Raw genomic sequence first — 20,384 nt, forward strand, 5'->3', positions numbered from 1 at the left:
GCCCTCAACCCAGGTGCAGGACCTTGCATTCGACCTTGTTGAACCCCAGGGGATTCACACAGACCTACTTCTCAAGCTTGTCCAAGTCCCCCTGGATGGCATCCCACATCCCTCCTACTTCAAGGGAAACAAGTGCCACCCTGAGTTCACTCCCCAGCCCCAAGAGGCACCAGCTTCACTTCCTGGTAAAAAGATTTATTAAGAACATGTAGTACCTGCCTGAAAGGAGGATGCCACCCTCGCATGGGTGCTGCACAGCAGGGAGCAGGGTGAGGGGGTTAGAACTTCTTCAAGCTAAACAAACCCCAGGCCAGACCCAGCAACAAGGTGAAACAGAGCAAAGTGAAGTCACTGAAAGGCAGTGGGAACACACCTGTGTGGCAGAGGACCTCCCACTGGGGCAGCCCAGCAGTAGTTAAGGCATATAAAAGTCCTTGGAGGAAGATCAGCCCTACGGAGGAGCAGGGACAGGGACAGGGAGGGATGCAGGTGGCCAGTGAGTCAGCTCCACCTGTCTTGCAGAGATCTGGCATAGACAGATGATGTCACACAAATGTCTACTTCAGAGCTGCAGGCAGGGAGGGTGCTGCCTGCCCACTCCTCAGCTCCCAGCCACAACCAGGAGATGGGCTGCAGGACCCCCAAACAGGAGCCAGGCTGCTGGGTCTTCATGGTCACCTCCCAGTACACCCCATACCCAGGACAGTGCTCCACATTGTGCAGGTGCTTCTGCCCAGGGAAACATGGTCCCAGTGCAGCATCCTGCCTCAGCTCAGCCCCAGTGCCTGAATGAGATGAGTGGGACTTGTCCTCAGCCAGGATGTGCCCCAGCCACCCAGCACAGCCACATTCCCCTGCAGAGAGCACAGCCAGGGTCACTCCTATTGCTGCTGGGGGCAGCACCAGCCACCTGGTGCCTCACCAGTGGGAATGTCCACTGGGGGGTTGGGTGGTGCAGTCCTGCTGCAGCCATGATGTTTGTCACAGGAGGGGCATGGGGAAGTGTCCCTACCAGTGCCTCATGTGACCAAGCTTGTCCCATGTGCAGGACTGGGGTGCCCCAAAGGCAGACCCAGAACTGCTACTGGTGACTGTTCTGCAGAACATGCTCTGGCCAGAGTTGGGGGGGAACAAGCAGAGACACCTTCCTTCCACATCTAATCCTGCATCCCTCCAAGCCTGCCCCAGAACTCCCAAATGCTCCCTCCTCCCCATGGACTGCTCCAAGAAATAGTGCTTTTCTATGGAATGTTTGTGTCTAAAACTGCCCTGAATGGATTAACTAGGGGGGAAAAAATAAGAGAGAGAACCATGTAGAGGTTAACTTCCCCCAGGTCATGCTGAAAGGCTGGGGTGGGACTTGGTGGCAGCAGGGCAGGCAGAGCAGCCTTCCTCTGTGTAGCAGGGGAAGGGCAGCACCAAGCTGGGGGACAGGGGCCAGAGGGATGCACCTCACTGGAATGGGATGGGGTACAGCTGGATGGGATGGAACAGGGGACCAAGGCGTTGGGGAGAGGAGGGACAGTCCCCCACCTCTCACTGGGACTGCAAGGAGAAGGCCAGCTTGACACAGGCCAGCTCCTCCCCACCGTTGCTGACAGCCGCCCGGACACGGTAGTTGCCGTTGGTCATCCAGGTGGGCAGCTCCACCTCGGGCAGGTCGAAGTCACTGGCTGGCAGGGAGTAGGAGCCCTGTGGAGAGAGAGAGAGAATTTGTAGGCAAGACATGGGCAGAACCCCCCCACCCCCACGCTGCAGGGCAGGGTGGTACCCAGCAGTGCTGCTGGCATGCCCCCGGCTGGGGGCTCCAGGCCTACCGCTTTGAAGGGGCAGTGGCAGGGGATGCCGTAGGTGAGCAGGGGCTCCGGGCAGGTCGTGCCAGGTGGGATGAGGTTGTCGAGGATGGCACAGACATCGTTGTAGGTGCAGCTGCCCAGCTGGTCAATGCAGGGCAGCTGGATCCAGAGGTCACCCAGCGCTTTCTCCACCACCAGCACCGCCTGGAAGGAAGGTGTTTGGCACCAGTACAGCCAGCACAAGTACCCACGGTTCCTCCACTCCTCCCCCAGCCACCTCCCTTAGCTCCTGCTTCTGCAGCTCTTTGGCGTGTCCAAGGGGCCGCCACAGGTCATCCCACATCCCCCTTCTGCTTTTGGTTCCTCTCTCTGCAGGTTTCTCTTCCTTCAACCTCAGCTTGACCCCTTGAGCAAACACCACCCAGCACCCCACACACCTGCTCCTTCCCCTGTCCCCAAAACACCTGCAGCTCTCTTCCCACAGATCTGCCTCCAGGCTCCCCAAAGCCCCAACCCCAAACAGGAACCATGGCATTGCTCAAGAGAGCCCATGCACCTTGGACAGAGAGGCACGTTCTGTCTCATTCCAAAACGTCCCCAAAAAGTGGTGCAGGGCAGCTAGGCCAACCCAGGGCTCCCACAGAAGTGCTGTGGCATGTCCTGGGAGGGAGCAGCCAGGTCTGGCCACTGGAAAATGAGTACTGCAGCGACTGCTGGGAGCACTCAGGACACTTGGGGTTTCATTTCCTTCTCCAAGTCACTGCTTCCCCAGGACATGACACAGCCCAGGTGGTTTCTCCCACTGGGTCAAGGTTAGAAGCTTCCCCCTGTGCCCATCACCCCATTCTGGCTCACAGAGCTGAGTGTGCTCAGCCCTGCACTGCTCTGTGCCTCCTTTCCCCAAAGGCTGCTCCCTCCCATACCCTCTGCCGGTGGTTTGGGGAAGTTCTGCTCTCCCTCACCCCACAGAGACCCCTCCAGCACACACCTTCAGAGGGGAGGCCATGGTCTTGCCACTGCTGACAGCAGCACTGATGCGCAGGCTGCCCGGAATGCTGATGGGGTCAGGTGCCACGGAGAGGCTCTGCAGCACCACAGGGTTCTTTTTGTCACCACAGTTCTCCCAGGCAAAGCCACCAACCTGCAGCACCAAGGGATGGGAGGAGTTAGAAGCCAGGGCAAGCCTCACCCTGGGCTTGCAGGAGGTTTCCCCAGCGCTGGACCTCAAACACCTGCTCACAAACACAGCCAGAAAACTACCTTCACCCCCTCTTCAAACACCAACTATTTCCCTCTGCTTCTCTCACACTGACAGCTCTCTGAGCCTCAGGGCACTGCAGAAACTCTCCCTCAGCCCCACCATGCACATACTTTACATCCAAAGAGAAGGCTCCCAGGCTGCAGTTTCCAAACTTGCCTCAACTGTGCCTCTGAACCGAGGCAAGAAGGATCCAGCAGCACTCATCAAGGTGTATGAGAGCAAAGGTCAGAGAGCAGTGGCTGCACTAGCCCAGGGGATGCTGTGCCCTGGGGCAGCTGTGGGGCTGGCTCAGCCTCCTAGCTTGGCCAGGACCAGCTTGGCTGTTGTGAGGCCTCATTCACCACCTCCAGCCACCTGGTCCCATGCAGGAGGAGGAACTTCACTCACTCATTGCATTTTAAATGTGCCTTAAACTCAGCCCTCCAGTGCCTGAAAGAAGCCTACAGGAAAGCAGAGAGGGGCATTTAGAAGGACATGCAGTGACAGGACAAAGAGTGGTGATTTTAAACTGAGAGAGGGTAGATTTAGGTTAGATATGAGGATGAAATTCTTTACTGTGAGACACTGGAACAAGTTGTTCAGCAATGCTGGGGATCCCCATCCCTGGAAGCATTTAAGGCCAGGCTGGACAGGGCTTTGAGCAACTTGTTCTAATAAAAGGTGTCCCTGACCATGACAGAGGGGTTGGAGCTGGATGACCTTTAAGGTTGCTTCCAACCCAAACCACTGCATGAGTTGATGATTAACATTTCCATTCCTGCTGGTGGTAGAGGAGCCAGGCTTATCCCCTGCCTGATCCTGAGCTGGTTCAGCCCAAATGGACCAGGGGAGCAGCACTGCCTCGTGGGATAACGAATATCCACACACAAGGGATGCCAGCCAGATGGGGACACATCGCTCATGCCTGGGCTGGGAACCACGCTGGGGGAGTTTCCCTGCTTTATCCAACTTCCCCAGCCACAAGCAGCAAAGCCATGGACTAGCACAACCCAAGTGTGCAGGCAGGGGGATGTGAGCACTCGCCTGCAACAGCCACCCCTGAACCTGCAGCAAAGCAGCGGCCAGAGCCAAGCCCCAGCTTCCTCCCCAAGCAGGCTCCAGTCTAATTGCAAGTTTCTTCCTGGCAGGGAGTCAGGAGGACACCTTGCCTGTGCACCCTGAGCAGGTTTGGCCAGGGCAGCCCCCATGCCACAGGCTCTCCAAGCCTGCTCAGCAGCCTCAGAACCGGTGGGGGCTGTACTGCCTGGTGCCAGGGGGCACCGCTGCCCACGCAGGCCAGCAGCCTGTCCTGCCATCCCACTTACCAGCTGGGAGCAGCCCAGGGCAGGACACAGGGCTCAAGGCAAGCCAGGGCAAGGGGCAGGCTGCAGCCCAACATTTAGCAAGAGCTGGAAGCTCCTCATCAGTGAGTCTGCAGGAAAAGAGGCTCCACAGGAGCCACACATCAGCGCGGGGAGCTGCAGGGCTGTGCCACAGAGCCTGTGCTTCCTGCACAGCCTCCCTCCAGCCTTCCCACCCCTTCCTTGCACCTCAAATACTGTGTTCAGCTTTGGGTCACTCACTACACAAAGGACCTTGAGTTGCAGGAGTGTGTCCAGAGGAGGGCAACAAAGCTGGTGAATGGCCTGGAGAAGTCTTATGAGGAGGAGCTGAGGGAACTGGGAATTAGTCTGGGAGAGGCTGAGGGGAGACCTCATTGCTCTCTACATCTACCTGAAAGGAGGTTGAGGATTGGTCTCTCCTCCCTAGTATCAAGTGATCACACAAGAGGAAACGGCCTGAAATTGTGCCAAGGATGTTTAGATTGGATATTAGGGAAAATTTCTTTACTGCAAGAGTAGTCAGGCACTGGAGCAGGTTGCCCAGGGAGGTGTTAGAGTGCCCATGCCTGGAGGTGTTCAGGAAGCATGGGACGTGGCACCTGGGCACATAGCTAAACGGCCACGGATGGCCTGAGGTTATTTCCCAACCCAAAGGAGTCTATGATTCGATGATTCCATGAACATCCACCTTCCCGGAAAATAGACTGAGATCCTTCCCTCTCCACCTCGTGAGAGTCACGTATCTTAATGAGCTGCATCTTAATCAGCGTGTGCTGATCAGCCCAGCCCAGCGCTGCGTGGGAACGAGCAGCCCGAGCTGGAAAGTGCTGAGGAGCAGGAGGGATGAGCGAGGCTGGGCGCTGGAAGCCTACGGGGAAAGCTCAGCCAGAGGAAGGGAGGCCGCTGGGCTTCTTGTTCCAGCGTGGTTTGTCAAACTGAGATGCCCTCCTGCTGCGGGGCTGAATCCGAGCCCGCAGCCAGGTCTATGGGACCCAGGTGACCCCCACCCAGCAGCAGCCACGCACCCAGAACCAGCCCTTCTCCTCCTGCATCAGAAAACACTTCTGCTCCCTCGCAAAACCCAGCAGGATGGCGGAAGCTTGCCCACCCCGAACCCTTCCCTCCGCCAAGCTCCCAGCGCCCCCCAGGCAGCCCCCTCCCCAGGCCCAAGTAGGAGCAGGGTGCAGGGTCGGGAGTCTCACCTTGCGCAGGCTCCGGGAGCGGCTCCGCTCCAGCAGCAGCTGCGGGCCGGAGGCTCCGAGCACGGCCGGGCAGAGCTGCAGCGCGCAGAGCGCCAGCGCCAGCCCCGCTCCCACCATCCCTGCAGACCGACCAGCTGCAGCCAGGCACAGCGCTGGGCCAGCCGGAGGAGAAATGCACCCAGGGGGTGGAGAAAAGCGAGAGACGAGGCCGGGGGGCGGGCAGAGAGGCAGAGCTGCCTGCCGAGCGGGGGGGCGGGGGGGCTCTCCAGAAGGCAGCCCCGGGACCGGCAGCGGCGAGGCTGGAAGGGTGCTAGCGCAATCTGCGAACTCCAGCCCCGCTCCCGATTCCCCTCCCTCCTCTCAAGGATTTTCCCTGCCTCTTTTATTTTCCTTTTCCCCTCCCCGGTTTTGCTGTCAAGCTCAGGACTGGAATCTCAGGGATGCTGGGACGGGAAGCTGCACTTTCCCAGCCACACAGCAATTTACTCTCTGCTGATACAGAGGGACACCCACACCACCCAGATTCGGTGGGTGAGACCAGATTACCTCTCCAGTGACTCCCCACCCACCCAGAGCTGCACCTCACTCAAACTGGCCGAGGCATCTTGCACCTCTTTGCACAGTACCCTCCTCGGTCTGGCACCCAGGACCACCCCTCGACCCCACAGAAGGAACAGAAATAATCCAAGATCTCAACCCTGATGTGCTGCAGGGGGTGGGGGCACCCTGGCACTGGGTAGCCCCTGGCATGGGCAGTTTGCCACAGCACTGCACTAGCCACCACCCATCTATCCAAAAGTCCATATTTAACACCACCTTCTTCCACCCTTCCCCCTTCATTCAGGTGCTCCTTTTCCAGGCAGAGATCAGAGATGCCTTGAGCCCCTCATCGTGCTGGAATCCCCACCCCCCCCATTTTCCCATATACACTGCTGAAGAGAATCTTTCCCTGAGAAAAGCTGGAAGGGGCAGAGCCAACCGAGCAAAGAGATCACAGCACGACTAGGAGACACTTGTGGGACCCTTCCCCACAGGCAGCTCAGCTCTTCCTTGCATGCTGGCCGGCATTCCCCTATCAGTCCCAGCCCTGGGAAGGCTTTCCTGGCCTGTCCAAACCCCTGCCTCAGCTCTATTTTTAGCTTCTCGTCCTTATTTAGCAGCAGCGAGGCTGGCCGGAGCGTGCCTGCAGGGCACAGGAGCAGGCAGGGGCTGGATGCTGCTGCCCACCCCATGCCCGCAGTGACAACTGCGTGGCTGACCCGCTGCAGAGGCTTAAGGCTGAGGAATAAATAGTCCTGCTCCCCACGCCCAGAAGTGGGGCAGAAAGTTATCCCCCCGGGGATTAGTTTCTACTTTGAGCCCCCAGAGCCAGCCAGGGTGGGGGACAGGGGTGGGGGACAGGGGTATGTGGGGAGGGGCACACACATGGCCAGAGCATCGTGTTGAGAGCAGAGCCCCTAGTCTTGAGCCCTCAGCACCACCAGAAGCTTTCCTGCTTCTCACAGCTAGCATGGGTGAAGGTTTCACTCTCTCATTCTCCCACTCCCATCCTTCCACCCTTCCATTTTGCCATGGGGGAAAAGAAAGGGACTGTAAGGACAGGTTAATCCACATCTTTTTTTGCTTGGAGAAACCACAAGCAGGGGCAGGACTGACTAGAAATCGCTGCTCCACCTCAAGGCAGAAGCATGGGTGACCTAAATCCCCACCAAAGGAGTCTGCAGCCGCCTTTTGGGCTCCCACAGGGGCAAGACCCTCCGCAGTTCAAAGTTTGCTGAGCTATCTGAGCCATGCAAAGCCCAAGTCAACAAGAACTCAGCAGATCTGCCTAGTATCTTCGATTTGCCTTGAAGGGAAGCTGCCAGCACAGATGGGTGGCAGCATCAACGACTTCATTAGGTCTCATTTACAAAAGCAGCTGATGGCGTGGGGTCAAAGGGTGCAACTACAGAGCACCCTCTCCCCCTTGCCTCGGCCCAGCAGGCATCACCACAGGCCAGCTCATTGTCCAAAGACTTTCTGGCAAAACTTTCTAACACACACACACACTTTTATTTTTCCTCTTTTTTTGTTGTTCAGATTGAGTTTCTGAAAACAAAAGGGGAGGAGGGAAAATATGAATGACCCCATCTGTGCTCACAGGACCACCCTGCACACAGACCATGAAGGGATGGATCCCAGATGGATAGCCCATGCCTTGTACCCACCCTGCCCTGCCCAGTCCTTACCAGCTGGAACTGGAGAGAGAGCTGAGGCACTTGAACCGCTTGCATAAGTGCTTCTCTTATCCATAAGCTTTGGCAAACACTTGAAGTGACCATCGGTACAAATTAACTCACCATTCAGCCAGCTGTGAGCCCATTTACGGCAATGCAAGCTGAGCGTGAGAGAAACCTCCCCGAGCTCACTTGGCTACACAAAAGCCTTTGAGAGGTCTCCAGGCGCTGTCACTCCTGGGGAGAGATCGTGGTAACCCCGAAAAAGACATCGGGGCAAGCAAACTTCACAGTGCGCTGAAGCTGCCCCGGCTGGGTCTGCCACACACTGCCTCTGCCTTCCTCTCTCTTCCCGAGCAAAAATCCCCTCACTGCCACGGTCCCTTTTGTCACCAGCTCTCTGCAAGCAGCTTCTGGCAGCCCAACCCTGCATGCTCCCCAGGCTTCCATGGTTAGGGAGGGGGCATGACTTGCAGCAGCCATGAATCCCACCAGTACACCGCGATGGAAAGTCCCTGCTTTGCTTGAAAGCAGCTGGACAGAGAAGTTTCTGCCTGTTTTGAGTGCTGCTCTGCACAGGGAACAAGTTAGTAGTGTGTTGGGGCAGAGGAAGATGAGGCCAGGCTTGAGATGGCAGATCTCTCCAGCTGGGGGACATCCCGCAGAGGCCACACAGGAAGACTGGAGCATCGGAGAAATTGCTAAAATCAAGCCAAAAGAAGAGACTTTTGGGGCAGCACAGGCGGGACCTCTGGCAGGCAGCCTCACAGATGTGCCCGCAGGCTGAAGGAAGGAAGTAATGTGATCTGGTTCTGCCCCTTCTCCAAACGTCAGTGATTTGTAGAAGTGCAGGGTGGTAGCTGCCATGGCACAGAGTATGGGGCTGGGGAGCAGGGTGCTGGAGGTAGCCTCACTCCCCAGACCCAGCTCTGCCTTTCTGCCTTGATGCCTCAGCCCAATATGAGCAAAGCTTCTGTTTTTTCTCCACCATATCAAGAGAAACGCTTCCCAGAGCCATCTTTGTGGCACAGGGGCATCCTTGTGCACCCACTCTGTGCCCCACAGTTAAAACCAGCGACTACCACAAGCACATGTGTGAACTGCTGGACCTTCACGCACCAGCGAGACGTGACGGCAGCTGGACGGGCTCCTCCTCAGCTGCCCACGCTGCAGTTGCTTCTGCTCGTAGCCACAGCCCCGACGATGCAAATTCAGCCTGGAAAGAGGCATGTGCCTTTTGTGCTCGCCCCTGTACGCCTTCACTCTTGAAAATCTGGACCGGGATTTCGAATTAACCTCGGGGAGGTGGAGACCAGCACCTTGCACTGACAGAGCCTTTTATCCCGCAAGCGATCTACTCGGCCCAAATAAGTACACTCTCAGGCTGGAAAGGAGACTTGCCTCACGCACGAAGTGCTGGGAGAGATAAGACAAGAGACGCTCTCGGTGGTTTCTGAGCAGTGGGGACTGATGCCAGGAAGCTGCCGTGACTCACGAAATGTCAGCCTAAGCTGAGCAGCACCTAGATGCAGGCAACTGGTCCCACCAGTCCCTGGGGAGACTTGGGGCAGCCAGGGACCTGCCCCTTTTCTTCCCCACCCTCCTATCCGAGTAGCGTTTCACAATTTCCCTGGTTCCAGGGTTACCGGGGCAGGAAAAAACACCTCCAAGAGGCACGTGATGGGGCGACCGCGGAGCTCTGCTCCCTGGCCAACCGGGCAGGCGGCGTCAGAGTGGTGGCAACACAGCAGGGCGAGCTGGCAGCCCCCAAGCCACGGGCTGCTTGGCCTGCACCCAAGGGGATATTTGGGAAATGTCAGAAGAGAGACTTGTTGACAAAAGCTGGCAGCGCTTCCATACGGGGCAGAGCCTCGTGACCAGGTTGAAACTCTCCTGTTTCAGCAGAGCTGGCTGGCAGTGCTTGGGCTTTGCAGGTCAGAATTGGTGTTCATTTAGGAAAGCCTGTTATTTCACAGCCTTTCAAAACAGCATTAAACCCAAAGCCTCGGGAGGAGCCTGCCTTCTCCCCCACCCCACCCCAGTTTTTAGGCAGGACATTTTCATCTACACGTGTTTCCCTACCTCTTTCAGACCCATTGCCAAAGTGCAGGTTTTTCATCCTGGAAAAAGCTCCCTGGCTTCCAGGCTCGGCATTGGGGGTGTTTGGGATGCTTAAGAGGGGAGCTGCCGGGATGCAGTCCCCCAGGCAGTATGGACCGCGCTGAAAGGCCCCTCCGGCAAGCACAGCTACCCCCAGAGCAGAGCTTCTGCCGGGAGAAAACATCCCCACAGCCACCACTTTTACACAACTACCCCAGCACAAGCTGAAACTTTATGGGATGATGGGAAAAGCTGGGATGGATCCTGCCCTCACCCCTCATATAGCTTCCCCCTAGGGGGCTAGGGTGAGTTTACCACTGGAGGCATCCCCCACCGAGGCTCTGTTCCAGCTGTACCCCAGCATTAGTGCGGAGGTCGTGTTTCCCCTGACCCAGCTTGGAGCATCCTCTGTCTGTCCCCCCGGGGAAAGAACATTCTCCGGGCGGGGGACGTCGCACAATCCAAGAATGCACTGGGCTGGAAGAGACCTCTAGAGCTGCCTAGTACTCTAGAATCCCACTACTCTGCTTGGGGAGAAGCACCCTGCACCCAGGGCGGGGACATTGTAGGCTGGAAGGGCCCCAGAGCCGGAGCACCCCCTCCAGACGCGCAGGGCCAGCCCCGGGGGCGGGCAGGCTGCGGCCGGGGGCCCTGCCCGCGGCTCGGGGTGCAGAGCACCCTCTCCCGGCGCTGCCTGCGAGCAGCTGCGGGGACTTCTTTTAAATTATTTTTTTTCGAATTTTATTTTTTTTTTCCCCCTGCCGGCCAGCTGAGGCGGCTCGTCCCTTCCCGTCCCGTCCCGTCCCGTCCCGTCCCGTCCCTTCCCGTCCTGTCCCGTCCCGTCCCGTCCCGTCCCTCCGGGGGATGCAGCGCTCCGCGCCCCGCGGTTGAGCGGGCTCCGGCCGGGGTTCCATGGGCTGCACCGGCAGCGCCCTGCGCTGCTGTCCCGTCGGCGGCAAGGTAACGGCTGCAGGGGCTTGGCTGGGCTGAGCTTGGGCTGGCTTTGGGCTGGGCTTAGCGGGGGGTCGGGGTTTGCCTGGAGTTGGGGCTCATGCGCGGCTGCAGTAGGTGTGCTGGGGGCACCCGGCGTGGGTGTCCCCCTGTCGTCGTCCCCCCCCGCCCCGAGCAGTGAGGCTGGGAAGTGTGGCTATTCCCGGCTGCCTGGGACCCCACTGGTACAGCGTGGAAGTCAGCAGCGGGCAAGGTGGGATTTGGGAGCCACCTGCCCTCTTCCACCCTCCTGCAGCCCTCTGGGCTCTCACCACATCCTGGGGAAGCCCATACAAAATGGGGGGCAGTATCGGGGGTGACAATGCTTGCTGGAAGTGCTGTTCCCTCAGAGGACAGGGATAGGTTCCCCCAGCTAGACCTCTGCCGTCTTTCTACAGCATCCTCCCTTGTCCTAAAAGTTGGGTTCCCCCCCCGCCCCCTCCCCCCCGTGCCGAAGGGGACACTTCTGCAGGGGAACACCGAGTCCCCAGCAAATCCTGGCGCATTGCTCTGCCTGGAGAGCCCTTCTGCGACTTGAGGACATTATCTGCTGATGATTATTGTTATTTTCCGACGCGCTCCTGCTGCCTTATCGCCCTGCCATGGCCTCAAGGGGTTGTTTGCGGAGTCGGGTGTGCTGGGCGTTCTGGTGTCGGTGAGCCGTGGTGGCTGGAGGGCAGCAGGAGAAAGGCAGAGAGGCCCCACGGTGCTGGCATGTCCCCCGACACGGGTGGCCCTTCGCAGAGGCAGCTGTGAGGGCTCCGCCGCCCAGCACCGCGCGGCTGAAGCGCAGCTCAGGGCTGGGATGTGTGGGGGGAGCCGGCGCAGCCCCGCAGCCAGCAAGTGCCTTTTATTTACAGTACTTGCAGGCTTGGCTGCTTCTCCCTATCATGGTGTGTGTGTGTGGGGGAAATCCACTCTGTGTCAGGAGAGCAGACACTTCTGGGCTGCTTTGGGGGCTCTGAGAGCTCACAAGGAGGGACATGGGACAGGGTGAAACAGCAGCCCCCCGGGCCCCAGGTGCTGAAAGACGCACGTTTGCTGGAACACGGAAATTTAAGTCAGTCACTTACCCTCTGACACCTCCCTTCCTGTGTTTGCCTGCTCTTGAGCTCTTCTCCTCAGCCCTGCCATGCTGCTCAGCCCCTAAACCAGCCCTGCTGCCGTGACTAAACTTAGTTAATCCCGAAAGCAGCACTGAAAATCCTCTTTATGGCAAAAAAAGTGTAAGGGTGGGCATCCAGCTGCTCCCACTCCTGACGTGTGTCCAGGGTACCAAAAGGTGAGATGGGAGACCTCTACCCTGGCTCCTGGTGGGTGGGCTTGCAGAGCTGGTCCTTTGGGGTTCCTTGGTGATGGGGGAGCCCTCAAATCTCAGGGGAAAGCCCAGGCAGATCCCAGGTGCACGTTATGGGGCTGGGGATTGTCATGGAGCTAGGGGCTGTGGAGGCTTTTGGGGCTGGTCTGAAGTTGGAGGTGACCTTGGGGAGCCCGTGCCAGGCTGAGTGAGGTGGGTAGATGGCCAGTCAGGCACTGCTGCATGCCCTGGGGGAGGCAGCTTTGCAGGCAGCAGGGTGATGAGGAGGCATGGGCAGAGGTGCTATGGCCAGAGCCTGGCCCCATGCTGCAGGCACTATCCCCGGGGGTCCCTTCCCCTCCAGCTCCATCCACCCACACTTGGCCAATCGCGGTCACAGCTCACCCTTCAATTGTGCTCTCAGCGTGAGAGAGGCCAAAACTCCTTCCCAAAAGATCAGGGCTGAGGCTTGGCCACCCTCCAGGGCTGGGGTGAATTTATTTTGGAGCTATAGGAACTATATGTAGCAGCAGGAGCAAGGGAAAGGTCAGGATGCAAAACTGGGGGTTGCCAACAGCACGAAGGGGTTGGGGTTTCTGTGGCACAGGTCTGGCTGTACAAGAGGTGATAACCATCTTGCAACACAACCATTGCTGGAGGAAAACCAGCAGCAGAGCTGAAGGCAGGTCCCACAGACCTGTGCCAGCGTTGCTCTGGCAGCACAGAGCATCTGCTGCAGGTCCCAGGAAGGTTTTAGCGTCGTGAGCCAAATTCTGGGCCCCATATCTCCCCAGCCACAAAGCAAAACCTCTGTCCCCAGGAGCAGAGTCGGGATTTAACTGCTCGTTTCCTGCCTCTTTGTGATTTTGTTTGCTGAGGGTAAGGTTGTACGGTTGAGTTGCTCAACATACTTGTAAGGCAGGAAAAGAGGAAGAAAAAGACGGTGCAAAGCCCCACCTCACGCCCAAACCCCCACCTCGTGCTGATCCAGCTGCCTGCAGCTGCCTGTGCCCTGCTGGCTGCCTCAGTTGCTGCTCCCCACTTTTGAGATGCCTCAGGTTCTGCTGGAAATCCCAACTAATCCACCTATAAACAGTCTTGCTGCAGACCATTAGAAGTATTTAGCTGTAAGAATGTGCATGCTTTTAAATAACAATAATAGTATTCAGTATTATCACCAAGGTTGGAAGAGACCTCAGAGATCATCAAGTCCAACCTGGCACCACAGACCTCATGACTAGACTAGTAATAATCATAGAATCAATAAGGTTGGAAAAGACCTCAGAGATCATCAAGTCCAACCTGGCACCCAACACCTCCTGACTAACTAAACCATGGCTCCAAGTGCCACATCCAATCCCCTCTTCAACACCTCCAGGGATGGTGACTCCACCACCTCCCTGGGCAGCACATTCCAATGGCTAACAACTCTCTCTGGGAAGAACTTTCTCCTCACCTCCAGTCTAAACTTCCCCTGGCACAGCTTGAGTCTGTGTCCTCTTGTTCTGGTGCTGCTTGCCTGGGAGAAGAGACCAACCCCCTCCTGGCTACAACCTCCCCTCAGGGAGTTGTAGAGAGCAAGAAGGTCTCCCCTGAGCCTCCTCTTCTCCAAGCTAAACATTATTGTTATTATTTCTGAAGCTGGAGGGTATTTTTTGGCATGAGCCTCCCCAGAGCTGAAGCCAGAGGTTTCCATGCTGAGACCTTACAGGACAAGGGTTGGGCTGGATGATCTTAGAGGTCATTTCCAACCCAAAGCATTCCATGAGCAGCGCTGCTTGATGGCTGCACCTGCAGGATGTTTTGGCCTCTTCTTTCCCAGGCCAAAGCTGTTCCAGCTGAGGCCACTCCCAACCTGCTCCTTTCACACAGAGCAGACACCAGGACCGTCCCAGCTCTCCAAAATGCACTGGGTGATGCCAGAGACATGGGTGCCACATCCTGCTCTGGCAGTGACAGCAGAAAGTGCCTCTGTATTTCACTCAGGTTTCAGCCACCTGGCTTTGGCAGTGCAGCTCTCATCCCAAAGGACAACGGAGTCCTTAGGAGTAAAATTAACTCTAGGTGGTGTTTTAATTGCTGCAGAGGTAGGACAGGTGCCTGGTTCATTGCCTTGGGGCAGGTAGTTAGATTTGTCTGCTGATGCTGGCATACCTCTCCTCCCTTCAGCCATTCTGGAGCTCAGCACAGTTGTCTCAAATCATTCTCCTTGATCAGCTCCATCCTGCTGGGTTTGGGGCATGGAAAAGAGATGGAAGTGCCCTGGGTCCATGCTGGAGACATTGCTCATGCTGTGAGGGTGATCAGGGATGACCAGCCCTGGGGTCCTCTGTCCTTGGGCATTGCCTCCACCAGTGAGTGGGACACATGCAACAGTTTGGGCAAGTGAGGTTTGGGGGTCGATCCTGGAGAAGCTACCAAGCTACCAGCCTGCTGCTCCCAGCAAGGCTCAGCTCATTCAAATGCCTGGGGAGCTTGGGTATCAGAACGGTGTCCCACCCAGCCTTCACTTTGCTGCAGTAAAACCAGGGCAGGGGGAACTTTGGAGCCTCCTGTGATGCCCCTTGGCTAGCTGAGCACCGACTGACCAGGGCAGGGGGAACTTTGGAGCCTCCTGTGATGCCCCTTGGTTAGCTGAGCACCGACTGGCCAGGGCAGGGGGAACTTTGGAGCCTCCTGTGATGCCCCTTGGTTAGCTGAGCACCGACTGGCCAGGGCAGGGGGAGCTTTGGAGCCTCCTGTAATGCCCCTTGGCTAGCTGAGCACCGACTGGCCAGGGCAGGGGGAACTTTGGAGCCTCCTGTGATGCCCCTTGGCTAGCTGAGCACCGACTGGCCAGGGCAGGGGGAACTTTGGAGCCTCCTGTGATGCCCCTTGGCTTGCAGATCACCGACTGATCAGGGCAGGGGGAACTTTGGAGCCTCCTGTAATGCCCCTTGGTTAGCTGAGTACCGACTGACCAGGGCAGGGGGAACTTTGGAGCCTCCTGTGATGCCCCTTGGCTAGCTGAGCACCGACTGACCAGGGCAGGGGGAGCTTTGGAGCCTCCTGTGATGCCCTTTGGCCTGCAGAGCACCAACTGCTTCAGCCACCCATTCCACCCCAGGCTCCAAGCCCAGCGTGGGGCACAGGGCGCATGAAAGCATGAAGCAGCTGCAGGGGGTGGGCTGGAGACCCTTGGGACGCTTTGCAGGTAGGGCTGGCTGCTGGGGCTCGGCAACATCCCAGAGCACCCCAGCTCTGCAGGGCAAGCTGTGTGGGCGAGGAGAACAAGGCCTGCAAATCCCAAGTGCCTGGTGGCTCCTGGCCCTGGGGCGCGTTTAGCGCCGCGGCCGCTCTCGCCATAGAAGGGAAGATAAAGCCCTGGTGGCTTCCCGGAGGCTCCGAGTTTTCCTCTGCTCGCTGGCAACCGCGCTTCACTCCAGCTTCAGGAGGGGGGCTGTCGGGGAGGTGGAGGCAGGGCAGCCTGCTTGCTCTGCCTCGCTGTTTTCCCCCCGGCAGGCTCCCTAATCTGCTCTGTATTTGGCCGCGCTGCTGGCACAGCTGGGCCAGGCTGGGGCGCAGCTGGCACGGCAGGGGCCCTGGCTCCCTGCGGGATGCAGGGATGGGTTTGTTAGGGACCCAGACTTTTAGGGGTGGCTGAAGAGCAGCAATGTGTCAGCAGGTGGATTCCCTCACCCTCAGTGGACCCGCAGCCATGCCCAGAAGCACAGCTGGCTGATGGGCATCAGGGGCAAGGTTTGCCCTGCACCGGGGAGGCTGAGCTGTGTGAGCAGCTGAGATTTGCTCCTATCTTTCAGCAACAGATAAAAATACATCCATCTCTTCTTCTTTTTTTCCTTCCTTCCCTCCAAGTGACTAAATTAAACCCATGCAGGGCTAGAAGGCATCCCGCAGGGCTGTGCTGCTGAGGGCAGCTCCTTGCTCTGGGTTGTATCAGCCCCGCAGCAGCAGGAGCCCGCGGGGCCGAGCAGCACATTCCTGCACTCCTGAGGTCACTGCCTGCCCTGCCACCGGCCCTCGCCTGCTGCCAGCCCTGCACGGGCTCAGCACTGCCTCTGCTCTCTGGATATTTCCCATGCCCCACTCCTGCTCCAGCAGGAGCTGGGTCAAGGCACCAGCCAAGAGGCGTGCTTGGGGCGCTGTGAGGTGCCAGGGACCTGGCTGACCCTGAGCATCCCAGGTACAGGGCAGGAGGAGGGTGGCAAGGAAGGGACATACCCAGAGCCCTGTTTAGTGCTGCCTGCTCTCCTCCACCAAATGTTTTGCTACTGGTGCCTCTTTTGTACCAGTGTCATGCTGGGGGGAGGGGGGGCTTGTGAGCATCCCCCAGGTGCTCCAGACCTGGCAGTATCATGTGGTGAAGTGTCTGAGGCACAGGGAAAGAAGCTTGGGGCTGCCTGCCAGGCACCCAGGGGTGCTCAGGGCTGGCACAGGGCAGGGGGGCAGGGGGCCCTGCTCAAACTCCCATGTTTTAGCAGGGCTGAAGCGTGCTCAATGCAGGGTGCCTGGCTGCAGGGTGTCCTCTGCCTGCAGCCACCTCTGCCCCCTTTTGTCCTCCCCTGCTCCAGCCCCCTTTCTCTCTGCCAGAGACAAGTGAAATGCCAGCAGCAGAAGGGAGCAGCTACCCAGGAGCTCACGGCCTTGAAGGCAGAGAAGGGTAAGAGCATTCACCTCTCCCCAGCACTCTGCTTCCTCAGGGGGGCATTCAGAAAGCAGTAGGACAGACCCCAGGGTGGCCAGCAGGGGCTGGGGAGGACGAGGATGGTGGCTGCAGCCTCTACATGGCACTGGTGCAGGCAGGCAGACATGGTGGCATCCCAGAGGTGATGGCATCCCATCCTCTCAGGCAAACAGGTCGTCCCCAGGGCAGGAGACCTAATGAGCTGTGCCCTCTCTGAGCCTGCCAGCAGCATCCCAATTAGTGCTAATTTGCAGCAGTGAGATGGGGGTTGGGGGGAGGAGGTGTGTGCCCAGCGGGAAGAGGCCAGGGGCTGAATCCAGGCCACCACACTGGTGGGTCCTCGGCTGAGGACATCCAAGCAGGACGTGGCCGGTGCGGTGTCAGCTGTGTTTGCCTTGCAGCCAATGCCACCCTGCCAGCCGAGGAGGGGAAGGAGCCAGAGGAGCTGGCAGAGGGTGGGAGACTCCTTCAAGGCCAGGAGGAGGAGCGGCTGCGGGAGGCCAGCCAGGCAGGCACCGGGGGAGCTGTCCGGGATGTTAACGCCCAGGTGGGTCATGGAGCAGGGAGCTGCAGGGAGTGTGCAGCCAGCCAGGATTCCCCAGGCAGGGGTCATGGACCTGCCGCGGGCTGGGCTGGGCTGGGCTCTCCCGTTTCCAGGAGAAGGAAGGGGTTAGGAAGGGCTCAGGCAGCCCGAAGAGGTGTGGGTCTGGCAATGAGTCATGGGGGGTGGGGAGGGCCAGAGCATCCCTTTTGCTGGGTCAGACATGTAGGGTTTGTCATCTGCCTGCTTGCCAGGTGGAAAAGGGGAAGGACCTCCAGCTGCAGGAGCATTTGGATGCCCTGAGGAGAGAGCACACGGAGACCCTGCAAGGTGTGTGCCAGGACAGGAGGAGTCCCTGCAGCCCCTCTGCCCATCCCCCCCACGACTGCTGGTGCCCTCTGGCTTCCTGTGGAGCCATGGGGATGCTGCCTCCCTGCTGCACTGCACAGTGGGGCTGAGGTGGGGCTTGCTGTCCCGGTGTCTGCACACCAGTGACACTCAGCTCATGCCTCCTGCTGCAGAGCTCCAGAGAGTGCATGGAGAGGAGAAGCTGCTGCTGGCAGAGTCCCACTGCAGGTCCCAGGCAGCCTTACAGGTACCTGCAGAGACATCCCTGGGGCATGGGTGCTTGTGGAGAGCTTGAGGACCCTTTGCTGGTTCCACCATGATGCCCCAAGCTCCTCAGTGCCTATCTTAGTCCCTGCTGTTACCGGGGGCCACACAGGCTCCTCCATCCCTGGGGTTTTGAGGGTGCTGTAGCTCAGCAGTGCCCCTGCTCAGGAAGGAATCCCAGACATCTTCCATCCTGCTTCCTCCTTGGCTGTCCTAGGAGACAATCCAGGAACTGAAATCCCAGCTGAAGGCCTTCCAGGAGAGGATGAAGCGGGTGGAGGAGTCGCTCTTGAGCACAGACTACAAGAAGCACATCCAGGTACAGAGAGGGGGGTCAGGGAGGGGCCCTACCTCTGGGGTGCTGTCCCAAAGCCAGGGTGCTTCTCTGAGGGACCCTGAGAGCTGGAGAGGGGCTGGAGCCAGGCACAGGACAGCTGAAGCAGGGAGCACAGCTCTTTCCCTGGCAGGGGGACGACTGTTGGAGTCCTTTGAACACAAAGGATGGGCAAAAGGCATAGCAGACGCCCCAAGTGCCCACCCTGCTGCAGCTGCTGCCTCCCCTGTGGCCCACAGGAGCATGGGAGCCCTGGCCCCTTCTGGGAGCAGGAACTGGAGAGCCTGCACTTTGTCATTGAGATGAAGAATGAGCACATCCATGGCCTGGACAAGAAGCTGCTGAACCTGGAGGCTGTGGTGAGTTGGAAGCAGGTCACAGGTGGGCTTTCCTCTTCCCATCTCTTCTATCACAGAATCATTCAGGTTGGAAAAGACTTTTAGGATCCTCAAGTCCAGATGTTAAAACCTAACACTGCTCAGTCCACCACTAAGCCACATCCCTCAGCACCACATCTGCACACCTCTTAAATCCCTCCAGGGCTGGTGACTCCACTGCTTCCCTGGGCAGCTTCTTCCACTGCTGTAGGAAGAAATTCTTCCCCAGGAGCGTGGTGAGAGCCTGGCACAGGTTGCCCAGGGAGGTGGTGGAAGCCTCATCCCTGGAGGTTTTTGCAGCCAGGCTGGATGTGGCTGTGAGCAACCTGCTGTAGTGTGAGGTGTCCCTGCCCATGGCAGCAGGGTTGGGACTGGCTGAGCCTTGAGGTCCCTTCCAAACCTAACAATTCTGTGATTCTACAACCCTTTGGGTGAAGAATGGCCAAATGTAAACCTCCTCTGGAGCAACTTAAGGCCTCTTCCCCCCACCTGTGTCCTGTCCAGAAACTGCAGCTGAAGCAGAGGTGGTCAGAGCCCTTCCTCTTCCTCTCTTGGAGCAGAGGGAGGCCATGGATGCATTGCCACCAGGCTCCCACCAAGCCAGGGTTCCTCCCAAGATGGGGTGGCAGGGCACAGTGGTTCAGCAGCGCTTTCCAGCTTCCCCCTCACCCTCCTGCCCCTCTTCCAGGCAGAGAGGAACCTTCTGCTGGAGGAGAAGGTGAAGACTCTCCAGCAGGAGAACGAGGATCTGCAAGTTCGCACCCAGAACCACTTGGTCATGGCAAGGTAAGCGCTGGCCCCACAGGTGGCATCTCTGATGGCGATGGGGTGGGGAGGAGAGGAGGTGGTAGGGGAACAGCTCCCAGCCCGTGGTGCCCCTGGGTGCCGTTTGGGGCACAGCAGGGGCTGGCGGGCTCCGTGCCCGGCCGCTCGGGCAGCTGCGGCTGTTTCCCTGCAGGCAGCTGTCGGAGGAGCTGCTGGCGGCCCGCGGGGCCCTGGAGAAGGAGCTGCAGCTGCGGGAGCAGGCGCAGCGCGACAAGGAGGAGCTGCTGTACCGGGTGCTGCACGGCGCGGACGGAGCCTCCTTCCCCACGGCCGCCGGCGAGGTGCCGCTCATCGCCACGTAGCGCCGCGCCCGCCGGCACCGTGCGCTGCCAGGGGGCTCTCGGGGCTCTCCTCCGGGGCGGGTGAGCCTGGCACCGGCCTCGCCAGCGCCCCCACGACGGCCGAGCCCTCGGGGCTGCCCCGTCCGCCCGGGGCGATGGAGCACTTCACAGGACTCTTGCGCCTGCCCTTCCCCAGCCCCAGCGGGGCTGCGAGGGGACCCCGGCCGCGCTCCTGTGCCGTCCCTGCGGCCCTTCCTCTGGTGGAAGGTTGGGGGAGGGCTTTCAAGGAGTGAAAGGGGTTGGCCGGGACTCGCAGATGTGCCTTAGGCTGGATCCAACCCAGCACTCGGCTCTGAGCATGACCCAGCACCAGTGCTGCCTGGGGGTGTGAGGTGAGAAGAGGAGGTGGTCACTGGGAGGGGGATGAGCACCAGGAGGGTGGGGAGGACACTGGGGACGTGGTGGTGTAAAATACCTCACTCCCTGAGGACCATCCCCAGGAAGCAGGGGTCCAAGCCCAGGCCTGAGCCATGGAGGCTTTCACAG

General features: G+C 58.9%; 2 protein-coding genes across 3 annotated transcripts; one reads left to right on the plus strand and one right to left on the minus strand.

The window, feature by feature from the left end:
- Positions 1–179: 179 nt before the first annotated feature.
- GM2A (ganglioside GM2 activator) lies at positions 180–5,923 on the minus strand. The gene is made up of 4 exons (XM_068162047.1): positions 5,582–5,923; positions 2,785–2,937; positions 1,818–2,000; positions 180–1,692 (listed from the first exon to the last, which is right to left on the minus strand). The coding sequence occupies exons 1-4, from the start codon at positions 5,696–5,698 to the stop codon at positions 1,537–1,539; spliced, it is 609 nt and encodes a 202-aa protein (XP_068018148.1). The 5' UTR covers positions 5,699–5,923; the 3' UTR covers positions 180–1,536.
- Positions 5,924–10,726: 4,803 nt separating this feature from the next.
- On the plus strand, positions 10,727–19,985 carry CCDC69 (coiled-coil domain containing 69). 2 transcript variants are annotated; one of them, XM_068162052.1, is made up of 9 exons: positions 10,727–10,857; positions 16,775–16,844; positions 17,270–17,415; positions 17,664–17,739; positions 17,931–18,004; positions 18,239–18,340; positions 18,595–18,714; positions 19,421–19,518; positions 19,691–19,985. In XM_068162052.1, the coding sequence occupies exons 1-9, from the start codon at positions 10,810–10,812 to the stop codon at positions 19,857–19,859; spliced, it is 903 nt and encodes a 300-aa protein (XP_068018153.1). In that variant the 5' UTR covers positions 10,727–10,809; the 3' UTR covers positions 19,860–19,985. The 2 variants fall into 2 exon arrangements, with proteins under 2 accessions (XP_068018153.1, XP_068018162.1); XM_068162061.1 differs by lacking the exons at positions 17,664–17,739; positions 17,931–18,004.
- The last annotated feature ends 399 nt before the right edge of the window (positions 19,986–20,384 follow it).

The sequence above is a fragment of the Melanerpes formicivorus genome, unplaced genomic scaffold (genome assembly GCF_026170545.1).
Source record: "Melanerpes formicivorus ecotype bairdi unplaced genomic scaffold, bMelFor1.0.p_v2 SCAF_2, whole genome shotgun sequence".
Classification (NCBI taxonomy): Eukaryota; Metazoa; Chordata; class Aves; order Piciformes; family Picidae; genus Melanerpes; species Melanerpes formicivorus.